Source organism: Podospora anserina, chromosome 2 (assembly GCF_000226545.1).
Source record: "Podospora anserina S mat+ genomic DNA chromosome 2, supercontig 3".
Lineage (NCBI taxonomy): Eukaryota > Fungi > Ascomycota > Sordariomycetes > Sordariales > Podosporaceae > Podospora > Podospora anserina.
Window position 1 is genome coordinate 216,813 of NW_001914831.1, and position 11,598 is coordinate 228,410.

Below are 11,598 nucleotides of genomic sequence, written 5' to 3' on the forward strand. Positions count from 1 at the left end.
TGCCTCAACAGCTTCTTTGTTAAGTCGAGTTGTTATCTTACCATTCGGCGCTGACAACAATGCCTTTGTCAAAACACAGGGAAATAGCCAGGCTCTCCCACCTGGTGACACTCGAAACACATCTTGCGCCTGCCGCGGAGAAGAGGCGAATGCATGTATGTGGAGCCCTGTGCCACGAGAAAGGGTGAGGAGTGAGATCATAGCCGATGATGCCCAAGTCTCGGACATGCATCTCAACCTCCCACACTTATGCAACGCCCGACGGTATGCTCGACCAACGAGTCAAGACCGAGATGCCCGAATCTTGCGGACCGGCGGCCTGGACACCTCGGTCGCAAAGAGCAACGACGTTGGACCAAAACCCCTAGAATATGGAGGCTGTCAAACTGTCAAGGGGCAAGCATGCCGGTCCCAGCGAGGAGGGTATGGCTAGGTTCATGGCCATGAAGACGCTGATCGAGCAAAGGATTTGGCGCTGGGTGGAGGAGAAGAAAGAGCAGCTGCCTTTCACGTTCAACACCCTGTTGTTGGATAAGGTGATCTGGCCGTGCCTGGACCCAAAGAACCAGGGCATCCTGTCGACGGCGGGGATGGTGCATTGGGTCTGGAGAATGCACACGTGTGCATTCTGAGTATGATGCAACCTCGTAGGTTTTCCTCTCCTGCTGTTGACAAGCAGCTCATCTATGCCTTTTGGGACAGGTACGGCTTTTACCAGATGGGCGAGATGCTGAAGGAGATATTTCCCAGGCACGCCGACAAGATGGCCCAGGTTGAGAACTACGGTGAAGACCATACAGTGGCCGACACGGCTGTTGGCAAGGAGCTGCTGAGCAGACTGAGCCGGAATGGCGAATGGCGCAAGCTGAAAGAGAGTCTGGCGGACAACGCAAAGAGCTGGTTGTAACTGGAGAAGCCTGGTGTTACAGATCACAAGCTTTCCACTATCCCGAACTGATTGCTTCTGTCTTGCACCGATAATACACTTCTCTGTCTGTAGTCGTAAATCGTAATAAACCGTAAATCGTCAACTGGTTATTCGGGTCTGGCGTTTCAGGACGCGGGCGGCTGTGGGTTGTTGCCAACTGTTTTGTACAAATCTCTCAGCTCAAACGCCTCGTGGCCGCCTTCTGGCACTTCCCCAATCACTCTTGCCGGCTGTCCTGCCACAATGGAGAAGCTTGGGATGACCATGTTGGGCGGAATGACAGTTTCGTCCAGCACCCGTACGTAATCTTTGATAATGGCAAACTCGCCCACCACCACTCTCGCTCCGATGTGTACGTGGCTTCCGATCGACGCGGCTTGGATAACAGACGAGGGCCCGACAAAGACGTGGTCACCCATCCGTAGGGGCATGTATGTGAAAGCACTGCGTAGAAGGGACAAGTTAGAGATTTATAGTGTAGCAAGCTATATGGTGGCACAGTACCCCTTATAGAATCGGCCTGGCGGGCGTAAACACGAGGCTCGGCTGAGGAAACAATAGCGGCCAATTGCTACAGCCGTGTTGTTCGGTGTTCCGCTGCTGCTGCTGCTGGAGGAGGATTGGATCGATCGGACCAGGTCGCCACGGATCATGACTTCGGGCTGGATGACTGTCTTCCCACCGAGCATAATGTTTTGGGTACCGACGAGGGTAGCTTTGCGAGCGACCTTGTTGCCCGTGTCCTACGCAATGTGAGTCTAGATTCCTCATCCCGATGCTTCGAGGTCATTGACATACGGTCTCAATGTATTCTCCTCTCGGCGGACGGCGCGACATGTTGGCTGCTGCTGGAGGTGTGTCTTGGTATTTGACAGGAATGTTGATGTTTGGGTTCCAGGTTTTGGGATTTGGCGGTGTTCCGTCAAGGTACCTGCGTGGGGTCGCTACAGTGGCTTGGCGGAAGCTCTGGCCCCTTGTTTCAGCTGTGAACCCTGCAGGCAGTGGGTAATGGTGGGGTCATGTACTGGGCGCTTGTCCTCTGGCAGTTCCATCCCCCAAAAGTGCCGTTTGGCACTTGCTTCACCTCTTCTCTTATCGTCGACCCGAGCCATAGCTATCTTCAACAGCAAAGCCACGCGAGTTAATACACACCCTAGCTACTTCGTCCGCCGAAAGTCGCCCGGTGTGAACTCATTCCAACAGCCAGCGCATCACTTACGACAGGATGGCCCCAAATAAAACAAACATGACCAATTGGCTTTCAGCGACGAGCCCCTTGAATCCTTTCTCATGCACGATGGGGGCCAAGCCGCCAGCTTCACTCTCAGATCCATTCCCTAAATAGAGGCGACATGTGCCTGGAATGAGAGTCTCTTGCAACATATCCTCTCCTCAGTTTCTGACGATATCCAGTATGCCGCCTCCTTCATCAGAAAGCGAAGATGACACCAGCCAACATGTCTCCAGTAGCAAGGGACAGTCTGGCCCGACAGTCATGTATGCCGCAGCGCCAGATACACCAGGAATACCATCAGACAACTCCCCATCCATCTCTGATCTCTTTCGCGAGATGCAAGAGACCAACCGGCTTCTCAAGCTCATGTTGGCCGCTCACAAGCCGGATGTGCCCGCATCGCCGGTTTCTCAACTGTCAAGAGAGACCACCTCCAACAGTGACCCGGATCTGGTCAAGATGAAAGTTCGAGAGTTGGTCCGTGACATTGCGCACCAGTCATTCAGTCCCGCGGACCCCTCGAACATCAAGAGATTCATTCGCAGCTTCATCGAGGAACGCATCTCACACAAGCCAAGGGAAGGCCACCAAGGAGAGTATGGCCCCGGTGCATACGTCCCCATTTTTGTATCATTACGAGACAACCACTCCGGGCCGCTCACAGAGATATACTGGAACTGGGAAAGACCGAACAAGTTGGACCCCGTTCACCGAGTCCTCATGGACGCATCTCAGGTCTCTAATGTCACCAAGCAATGGGGTTCAAGGTTTGATCTCGATGCTTTGACCTTTTCTCACTCTCGTGAGACAGGATGGATCATCGGCAAGAGTCCTGCCCTAGAGGGAGCCATCATTGGATGTCCACTGTTTTACTCTGGCCAAGGGCCAGCACAGAAGCTGGTGACGGCGAGGTCCGTCTTTGACAAGGACTGGAAGCCCATCGCCTCAGCAATGGCAGCCCCTGATCACTTGACCAGCCCCGGCTCGCTGTGGCATTGCACTGCTCCTTTGCTCGGCGGCGGTTTGATGGCTCTTGACCGCCTCGCACTCATAACCGCCGTGGTGTTGAACAAACCCAACACCGAGACCGGCATCGCCCACCGCTTTCTTCACGAGTTTTGTGCCGGATGGAAACCTCTTTACCTACGTGGCAATCGCATGAATTACACCGGGTGGTCAGGAAACTCGGACACCACTTACCAACACACCATCCGCTGTTTCTCCCCCGCCAGCAGGTCTGATAAGGTCATTTTTGGCTTGAGGCCTCATGCGAAATGTGTCAGACAATCCGGCCAGTTCCCCTCTCACCTTGCAAGCTCATCCTCTTCCTTCACCGAACGGAGAATGAGTCTTCTGTGCCACTGGGACTACACTTATCCCCCCCATGGGTTCCGTATTGTTGCCTTGACCGATGCTATGACCATGCAACAAGATGGTGATATCAATGTGTCAAATGACTTGTTTACCGACTGGGGAGATAGACACTTTGCTGTTGAGGGGCTGAATGCTGGCTATCATTTGCTCCAAAGCAGCATCCACCGTCTGCTCATGTTTTGGGAAGCCGAGTGGGGCCACTGTTTGGACGCATTGGAGAGCAACGTCAACACTTCTGTCAGTATCTCTCGGCCATGGTCGTCTCATCATGGCACACACGTTACTAACATGTCAACTCATAGCTCCTCGACATTCTCGACGATGAGACCAGCTCCCGCCTCATGTTTGACACTTCCTTTGAACGCTCCAGAGTGTACTTCAAGACACTGCAGATGCTTCGCATCTTCGCCGACGCCATTCGGGAAACTGGCCGCGATTTGCAAGAGATGGACCCCGAGAAGCTGATCCAAGGGAGTTTCCGGCGCGCTGGACACGATGTCCAGGCTTTCTTGAAACAGGACCCGCTCAAGGACAAGGCGCTCTGGAACAACTGGAAGATTCTGTTCGACTTTCAGCAGCAAACTGAAGAAAAGCTGTTGCGAAGAATTGGTGAAAAGACGGAGGAGATTACCAGTTTGAGAGACGGGGTGAGTGGTGGTGATTGGAGCAACTCGGTAGACGAACCTGTGCTAACGGTGCTGCAGCTGTTCAACGCAACCTCTCTCCGGGAAGCCTCGAGGGCGACTACAATGAACCGATATGTCATTGTTTTCACCATCATGACTGTTTTGTACCTACCCCCTAGCTTCACCTCTGTAAGTACCCCTCCATGCCAAGCTCTCGCTCAGCAGCTTGCTGACATGACACAGGCCCTGTTTGGCACCCCACTCTTCGAAGCCGAGTCTCAAGAGGAAACCGTGGAGCGATTCAAGACATCAACCATCATCGTGTGCGTCATCACCTATGTTCTCGCCATTTCCCTCATCTGGCTAGCCGACAAATGGGACATTGCCGGTGTTGTGTACCATGACCTACGCACACTGTGGCGGGGCACCACGGACCGGCTGAGACGCAGGGGACCTGATGGGTGGAGCTTGAGGTCAAAATCACGAAACTCGAGTTCTGATGCGTTGGTGGAAGGCAAGCAAGCTGTGTAGCCTCTGTCTAAGTGGTGCTGTACTTGGCCCAGACCTTCTCATCGTACTCGTCCATCCACTTGACATACTCTGGCCCCGCGGCAGCCCACCCCTTAATCCCACCCCCCAGAGCAAGACTCTGCATCTCGCTGTCGTTTTGGGACGAGATATAGTCCGCCAGCCAACTGGCTGCTCTGCTCCCTCTACCTGTCGATGAGCCTGTCCATAGCGTTCAGCAATCTGGGGGGGCATTTCAAAGACAGAGCGACCTCGTGAAGGCTTACCACAATAAAAGATGACCTTTTTGAGCCCGGCAGCCTTGAGGGTGGAGTACACCGTTGGCAGAGTCGGATAGAGGCTTTGAGCAGGGAGGTTGATGGAGCCACGGATTGTACCGCCCTTGTTTATCTCAGCGTCGTGATCTCATGCGGCGAAAAAGGATGCAAATGGGAAACACCTACCTCAAAGTCGTTTCTTCTCAGGTCAACCAGCACGGTATCTTTTCTCCCGTTGGCGAGAATGGACAAGACCTCGTCACGGGGGATGAAGACGGTTTGAGAAGAGGGGGCGGGGTAGGCGGCGTGCCAGGGCGCTGGGACAGGAGTGTCTGTGGACATTTTGCGGAGGGAGTAGGTGTGCAATTGGTGAGGTCGGATTGTCCTGGATTTTGGAAAGCTGCGTACCGAACGAAGAGATGTTGATATGAGGAATCTGTTCATTGCAATCGTTGCAAGAGTTGACGAGAGAACCTCGTCCGGCAATGATGCCGGATCATGCATGGTGGGGCAATGGGGAGGAGGAATGTCACTGGCGACTTGTGATTGGTTAGGAACAAACAAACTCCCCGAACCCGCCTCTTGTCAGTGCTGCCTGGTCCATAACAAGGGGGTCGAAAGGGGGTCCAATAACATGTTCAAAATACGAGTCACGAAAGGTATCACAGATGATTGTCATGATGCACAGGTAATAAACGTCAAAAACTTTATGGGATTATACTTTCACAATTATGTAGGCAAGGTAAGCACTCAACGGCCACGGAAAAGACAAGACACGCCCCTCCTCATCAGCCCCTGATTTCAAGGCCTAGAAGGCATCCCCCTCCCCCACCGTCCCAAAACCTCCCCAATCTCTCCCTCCCTCCTCCGAATCCTCTCATTCTCCCTATCCACCAGCTCCAGCAGCCTCAGCGTCAAGCTCTCCCAATACCACAAGCTCCCCTCCAGCCCCCTCAGCGTCCTGATCCTCCTAAGCGAAGTATCAAACGCCTTCCCCCTCGCCAACCACTCCTTTGGGTCCAAACCCAAAAGCGTGTTCCACAGAAACGTCGCAGCGGCGTACCGCTCGCAGATGGCGTCCCCAAAGCGTTTAAGCTCAACAGACAGGGCTTGGTTGGCAGGAACGAGGTCAGCGCGGATGAGGGCTTTGGCTGCTAGCAACCAGCCTTCGTGCGTGGTGGCGAGACGGGCTTTGCAGTCCCGCAGCCGCTCGATGGCGTCGTCGAGGGGGATGAGGTTGTCGTCGCTCCGGACGAGGGGGTTGGAGGGTGATTCTTGGAATTCGGGGATGGGTGGTAACCTGCTGGGGTGTCCTTGCCGGGAGGTTGCCTCGCGGAGTTGAGATTGGGTGGTGGAAAAGAGGCGGATTTCCTCTTCTTGGATGGGGCGGAGGGAGGAAGAGGAGCGGCGGTTGTTATTGGTGCTGCTGCTGCCCCGAGTTGCGGGGGGCCGCCGTGTGTGAACCTGGCTGGCGGATTCGCTTGGGGTGACGGAGCAGGGCCGGGATGCTACGAGGTCCAACCAGTCTATATCATCGTTATTATTTGGCTTCATTTTGAAGAGTGGATGGATGAAAAGCTTACCAATGGTGAGTGAGGATGACGTGTTGAATGTTGTTGTTAGTGCTTTCTGCCTCCGTCTTACTTGTTGTGAGAGAAAGGTTTTTGTGAGGATGAAGGGAATCTAAGAGAAGATGCCAATGGGAGCAAAAGCCCGTCTTTAATGCTTACAGCTTGAGGGTCAGAAACCTATTCTTGTCCCAACAAAGGCATTGTCGACTTTTCCTTGTTCTTGCCACAAGACGGTCTAAGCGGCACGCAAAGGGAAGCAAGGAACAGCCCGGCAGTCCACTTCTTTGTGCTCCTGCCCTATGTTAAGTCCCCCACTTCCAGTTATGTGTGAGATTAAACTTCAAGTGATGCACTTGACTGCCGAATTATAAGCGGGGTAAAATAACATCAGCTCTCATGGTCATTCGTTGAGCAGTCTGACGTCCGAGAGTTCCCTACACCGAGCTATTACATTTCCAGGGTACAGCAATCCCGTCTCAGCCCCGTCTCTCTTGACTAATGTGCGAATCTAAAGTCCAGTCTCTTGCTTCCCTTGTCCGTCGTGGTAGCCAAGTAATTCCGCCGCTCCTCTTGGCTCATCCTGTCCCAGGTTTCGTCTCGCTTCTTGTTTCTCCATACGTAATAAGCCTTGACCAGCAGGTAATTGACAATATTCATGCTTGCAATGCCAATCAGGGCCCTGTTACCACGTCGGTATTCCGGTCGGTCGTCTCGTCGGTAAATGTTGGAGGATATGATACTGTTGGTTTGGACTGCCATGTTGTAAAGCGCAGCAGAGACGGTACGTGTGCGCACGGTATTGCTGTTTCTGCTGCACCATCCCACTTGCATCGCGTGAGTGGAAGGATAGGACAGCAATACCGTGACGACGGCGTATGCTGCCCATCTTGATGCGTCGGCTGGTAGCAGATAGAGGGCTACAACACATGGCAGAAGCCACACTTGCATCACCACTCCCATGAAGGCCCTTTGGTTCAGCTTCTCGGACAGATATGTGATGAGGAGCATCTGGTTACGTTAGCCGTTGCCTGAGTATTAGAGGGCATTAGTGGGGTAACGAACACTGATGGTGCAGGTGATTTGGCAAGGGATGCTGAGCAGGTTGGAGTCAAACGTATCGAAACCCAACTGCCGGAGCGTCAAAGTCAAGTATTGATCCGGTGGGCCGGCAGGCATGGAGAAAGTAAGGCCGATGAGGTAGATTGGCCATAAGTCAAAGTCACAAAGAGATTCCCTGGAGTCAAAATCAGTCAGTCATGGTACCCCCGGTCACAAACAAGCGAGGGACAGCAAGCGACGTACCAAAGTAGCTTGAAAGTGATGGCTTGCCGGTTATGCATGTCACTCTTGGAAGGATCGTCCCTCAGTATACGATTGACCATGATTTTCTCTTCATGTTCCGTGAACCATCCCTTCTTGCGCCAGGGAGCTTTGGTCTGCGTTGGTGAAGGTACCATCTGGAAGTAGGACCAAATACCGATCACCAGTGTCAGAATGCCCTCCAGGAGGAATAGCCACCGCCACCCTTCATATCCATGATATCCTCTCAATCTCAGGAGTCCGTATGCCAATAGGGGGGATATGACATCTGTTAATCGATTTGCCATCCAAAACAGCGCCAGGCGGAAAGGAAGTTCTGTGCCTTTGAAGAAGTAGGACATGTACTAATAGACAGTGGTCAGTACCTATCATGACGGACCCAGAACCGGAAGAGTGGGAGACAAACCAGGATCACATCGGGAATAAAGCCGCCTTGGAGCAATCCAATCAATGCTCTCGTTGCCAAAAAGGATGATCGTCCTTTGAGCCAAAACTGTGCCGCACTCACGATACTCCAGAGAACCATCTGAGCTGGAATCCATCGATCAGGACCAATCTTCTTACTGATCAGTTGCGAAGGCAACTCGGCCAACAGGAAACTGATTCGGAACACAGTCTGGCCCAAGTTGTAGTCATTGGTGTCCAACCCCAGGTCGTCCAGGAAGTTGTCCGTGTTGGCTTGTGAGATATTGCTCCTGTCCAAATCCAAGGCGAAAAAGGCAACGCAACTCCACGCGGTGACTTTCCAATCTATCTTTCTGATCAACGGAATCTCCTCTGCCCAAGTCCACTTGAAGGAGGGATCAAAGCGGTGACGATTCTCATAGCGCTCGGTCGGCTGGAAATACGGGGCGAGTTCGGGGTTGTCGAAGACAGAAGGCTGGGTGGCAATATCTTCGGGGCGGCGGCTCTCACTTTTCTTCCAGGACCAGAACGAGGCAAGGTTGGTTGTGGGCTTTTGAGAGGCGCGGAACTCGGCCTCTTGGTCAAGAATGCGTTGACGGATAGCCTCTGGCGATTCCTTTTCTTTTTCGTTGGTTGATGACCTGGACGACTTGGAGGCTGTTTCGATGGACGAGGCGAGTGCGGTCGAGGACTGAATCTTGTCCTTGGTGTCTGAGTCTCCGCTGGGTGCCATGATGGAGAGAAGCAACAAGGTTGAAAATGAAGCCCTCTGACGGTGTATCCATAGATTATCGCTGATGTGCATCTGGAGCGGTTGTGTAACTTTTAAACATCTCCATATTTTATATTACTGCCGTGGCCGTGGAAAATCCGGCCCCCATGTGTCACTCCTCGGATGCACCTCGAAGCAGGTGTGAAGGTGCCAGTGAATCCAGAACGATAATGTCAAATGGCCAAGATCTTCCGCCATTGTATTCATCTGGGCTCTGGTTGGGTGACTGTCTGTGATACCACCCTTGGCTGATGGCGACAACGTCAATGTTGATGGCAAATGTAGGGGACCAGACCTCGATATGTTCCCGCTGGCAACCACCAAACCGTGGGGGGCTGCCGAGTCGGTACCGTACATGCGGATTGATAATCCTGTTGATGCTGGTCCACGGAGATGGTGTTCTTGATATTGGGGGAGGCTACACGAGGGTGTTGGTCCCAAATGCTCGGGTGTCGTATAGGCAGCCTTCAACGGCCCTGTTTGGAGATGGCGCCATTGGCCGTGGCAATTTCGAGCCGGTGTTGGATGCAGTTGATGTTGAGCTCAAATCTGCGGGGTTGGGTTGTGTTGAGTGCATGCAGGTATTGTGAGATGGCCTGGGGATATGGCGTGTTCAACCTGGAGCTTCACTCTGCTGCTATCTCCTGCTGGAAGGGCACAACTGTTGTCGAGCAGTTGGTTAGTCTTGATCATGGCGAAATGTTTTGCCGTATTACTTCCCTTCATCAGCAGCTGGCGGGAGGAATAATGAGGAGCATGGTCTTACCAGGACGATTGAGGGCCGTTTGTGAATTGGATGTATCAAGGGTATCTGCCAATCCTTGCCAAGACTCTCCCACGAATGACAATAGCAGCATTTGTCTTGCATCTTCCATTGGATTGTGTCCGTTTGCCGGTCTTGACTGGCCGGTGAATACTTTATTGGTGATCCTTATTGGGCTTCTGCCTTTTTGATACCCCCAGCCCTTAACGCAGCTTCCTGCTCTTGTCTCACACGGGCGTCGCAAACCCCCGGAAACAGGCAGTCACAGCCAATCTCCTCGCCCCTCCTGACACTCCTCATGGTTATTGAATACCTCCCTTCCCTTTTTACCGTGATTCCATCCACCGCATCCGTTTTTCTAGGTCGAATCCCATGCGTATACCCATACCTCGAAGCCCCCCTCATGACAAGAAGTGACCTCGCCGGCAGCATAAGCTCCCAAGCCGGGTGTACAACGACTCCTTCAGCTTTGTCGAGTATCTCTCCCCCTACTTTCCCATTCACATTACCATCTGAAGACTCCTGCAGTGACCTCTTGGGCAGCCTCAACTTCCTCGCCTCGTTCTCCCCGCTCATCCTGAAAATCATCGGCACCCCACTCCCAAAACTCAGGCTGTACAGCGCCTCCCCGAACATGCTGTGGGTATCCACGTGTGGCGGGATGCCGGCGCCTGGAGGGTAGTATTGCACGGTGAACTGGTCCGGCTTTCGTCCTGCTTCCTTCCCATCAGTGTCGACCGGTAGCCTGTCGAGAAAGTTTGTGATATAAGCTGGGACAGGGCTGTGCTTTGACTCGTCGATTCCAAAGGTGGTGTAATCGAAGTGGTGACCGAAATGTTGGCTTATTCGTCTTTTTGAATCGGCCGGGCTTAGGGGGGAGATGGCGTGGAAGGCAGAGATCATCTCTTGTTCTTCGGCTGGGGAGATGAATTCGTGGACGAGGGTGAGTCCTATTGCGGGCCATTCATGACGGATGTTCCCGGATGTGGAGGCGGTGATGACTGGTGTGGGTGGGGGGATGAGATGTGGTTGAGTCCCAGATGGGGAGGGTGCTTGACTGATCATCTTGAGGCAGTTTTTGGATTATGAATATGCGAACCTGAACAGTGAGTGACATGTCATGATATGTGCTGTGGGGCAGTGTGCCCAAAATTTGTGAAGTGCACCAATGGCCTTCGTTATGTAAGCCAACAAAACAAACAGATGAGAGGGCAAGGGTTAGGGTCTGACCGCCTCTTTCTCAGGCCGATGACAATTCTGAATGGCGTCTCGCATTACCACTGTTTCCAGTGGACTATTACCTAAGATACCTTGTGCAGCACACGCGGCCACCCCCGGTGGACGTCTAAACTGAGGTAGCAAGTGCGTTAAGTGGCATTGAACTCATCGCTCGGATTCAAGGTGCTCTTTGTGGTGTTTCCGTGCTTCAAACTTTAAAGAGATGCTGGTGATCATGCAAAAGCTGGTTGCCCCAATTGTTGCGACTTTTCCAGGTAAGCCTTTTCTCAACTGATGCTGCCTCCTTGTGGTGGCTTGAGTGTGCTCTCCAGTTCCTCACTATAAAACCTCCTTTTTACACCAGGTAACCTTCTGCATTTGCTTTTTCTTTTCTCTTCACCTCAAGCAAGTTTCAGTCACACAATCCAATTAACAGACAACCATTGCACCTTTCTTCTACCATGAAACTCCTCGACCATGCGAGCATCAGCTCTATGTCAAAGAGCCCCGACTCCCTGAAGGATCAACTTATGTTCCTCAGTACCGAACTTGCCACTGTTAACTGGATCGAAGACCTGATCAGCCGCAATGGATCTCACCTT

The 11,598-nt window shown here is 52.8% G+C and overlaps 6 protein-coding genes across 6 annotated transcripts; 2 read left to right on the forward strand and 4 right to left on the reverse strand.

The window, feature by feature from the left end:
* Positions 1-371: 371 nt before the first annotated feature.
* PODANS_2_14190 (uncharacterized protein) lies at positions 372-907 on the forward strand (the record flags this gene model as incomplete). The annotated part of the gene is made up of 2 exons (XM_001903215.1): positions 372-619; positions 703-907. The coding sequence occupies 2 exons, from the start codon at positions 372-374 to the stop codon at positions 905-907; spliced, it is 453 nt and encodes a 150-aa protein (XP_001903250.1).
* Positions 908-1,053: 146 nt separating this feature from the next.
* On the reverse strand, positions 1,054-1,617 carry PODANS_2_14200 (uncharacterized protein; the record flags this gene model as incomplete). Its single annotated transcript, XM_001903216.1, has 2 exons — positions 1,054-1,372; positions 1,433-1,617. The coding sequence occupies 2 exons, from the start codon at positions 1,615-1,617 to the stop codon at positions 1,054-1,056; spliced, it is 504 nt and encodes a 167-aa protein (XP_001903251.1).
* Positions 1,618-2,291: 674 nt separating this feature from the next.
* PODANS_2_14210 (uncharacterized protein) lies at positions 2,292-4,693 on the forward strand (the record flags this gene model as incomplete). Its single annotated transcript, XM_001903217.1, has 2 exons — positions 2,292-3,773; positions 3,863-4,693. The coding sequence occupies 2 exons, from the start codon at positions 2,292-2,294 to the stop codon at positions 4,691-4,693; spliced, it is 2,313 nt and encodes a 770-aa protein (XP_001903252.1).
* Positions 4,694-4,700: 7 nt separating this feature from the next.
* Positions 4,701-5,451, reverse strand: PODANS_2_14220 (uncharacterized protein; the record flags this gene model as incomplete). The annotated part of the gene is made up of 3 exons (XM_001903218.1): positions 4,701-4,891; positions 4,957-5,071; positions 5,134-5,451. 3 exons carry the CDS (start codon positions 5,449-5,451, stop codon positions 4,701-4,703), a joined length of 624 nt encoding a protein of 207 aa, XP_001903253.1.
* A 1,562-nt stretch (positions 5,452-7,013) lies between these two features.
* PODANS_2_14230 (uncharacterized protein) lies at positions 7,014-9,048 on the reverse strand (the record flags this gene model as incomplete). Its single annotated transcript, XM_001903219.1, has 4 exons — positions 7,014-7,526; positions 7,581-7,752; positions 7,821-8,182; positions 8,245-9,048. 4 exons carry the CDS (start codon positions 9,046-9,048, stop codon positions 7,014-7,016), a joined length of 1,851 nt encoding a protein of 616 aa, XP_001903254.1.
* Positions 9,049-9,946: 898 nt separating this feature from the next.
* On the reverse strand, positions 9,947-10,843 carry PODANS_2_14240 (uncharacterized protein; the record flags this gene model as incomplete). The annotated part of the gene is made up of 1 exon (XM_001903220.1): positions 9,947-10,843. One exon carries the CDS (start codon positions 10,841-10,843, stop codon positions 9,947-9,949), a length of 897 nt encoding a protein of 298 aa, XP_001903255.1.
* Positions 10,844-11,598: the final 755 nt, after the last annotated feature.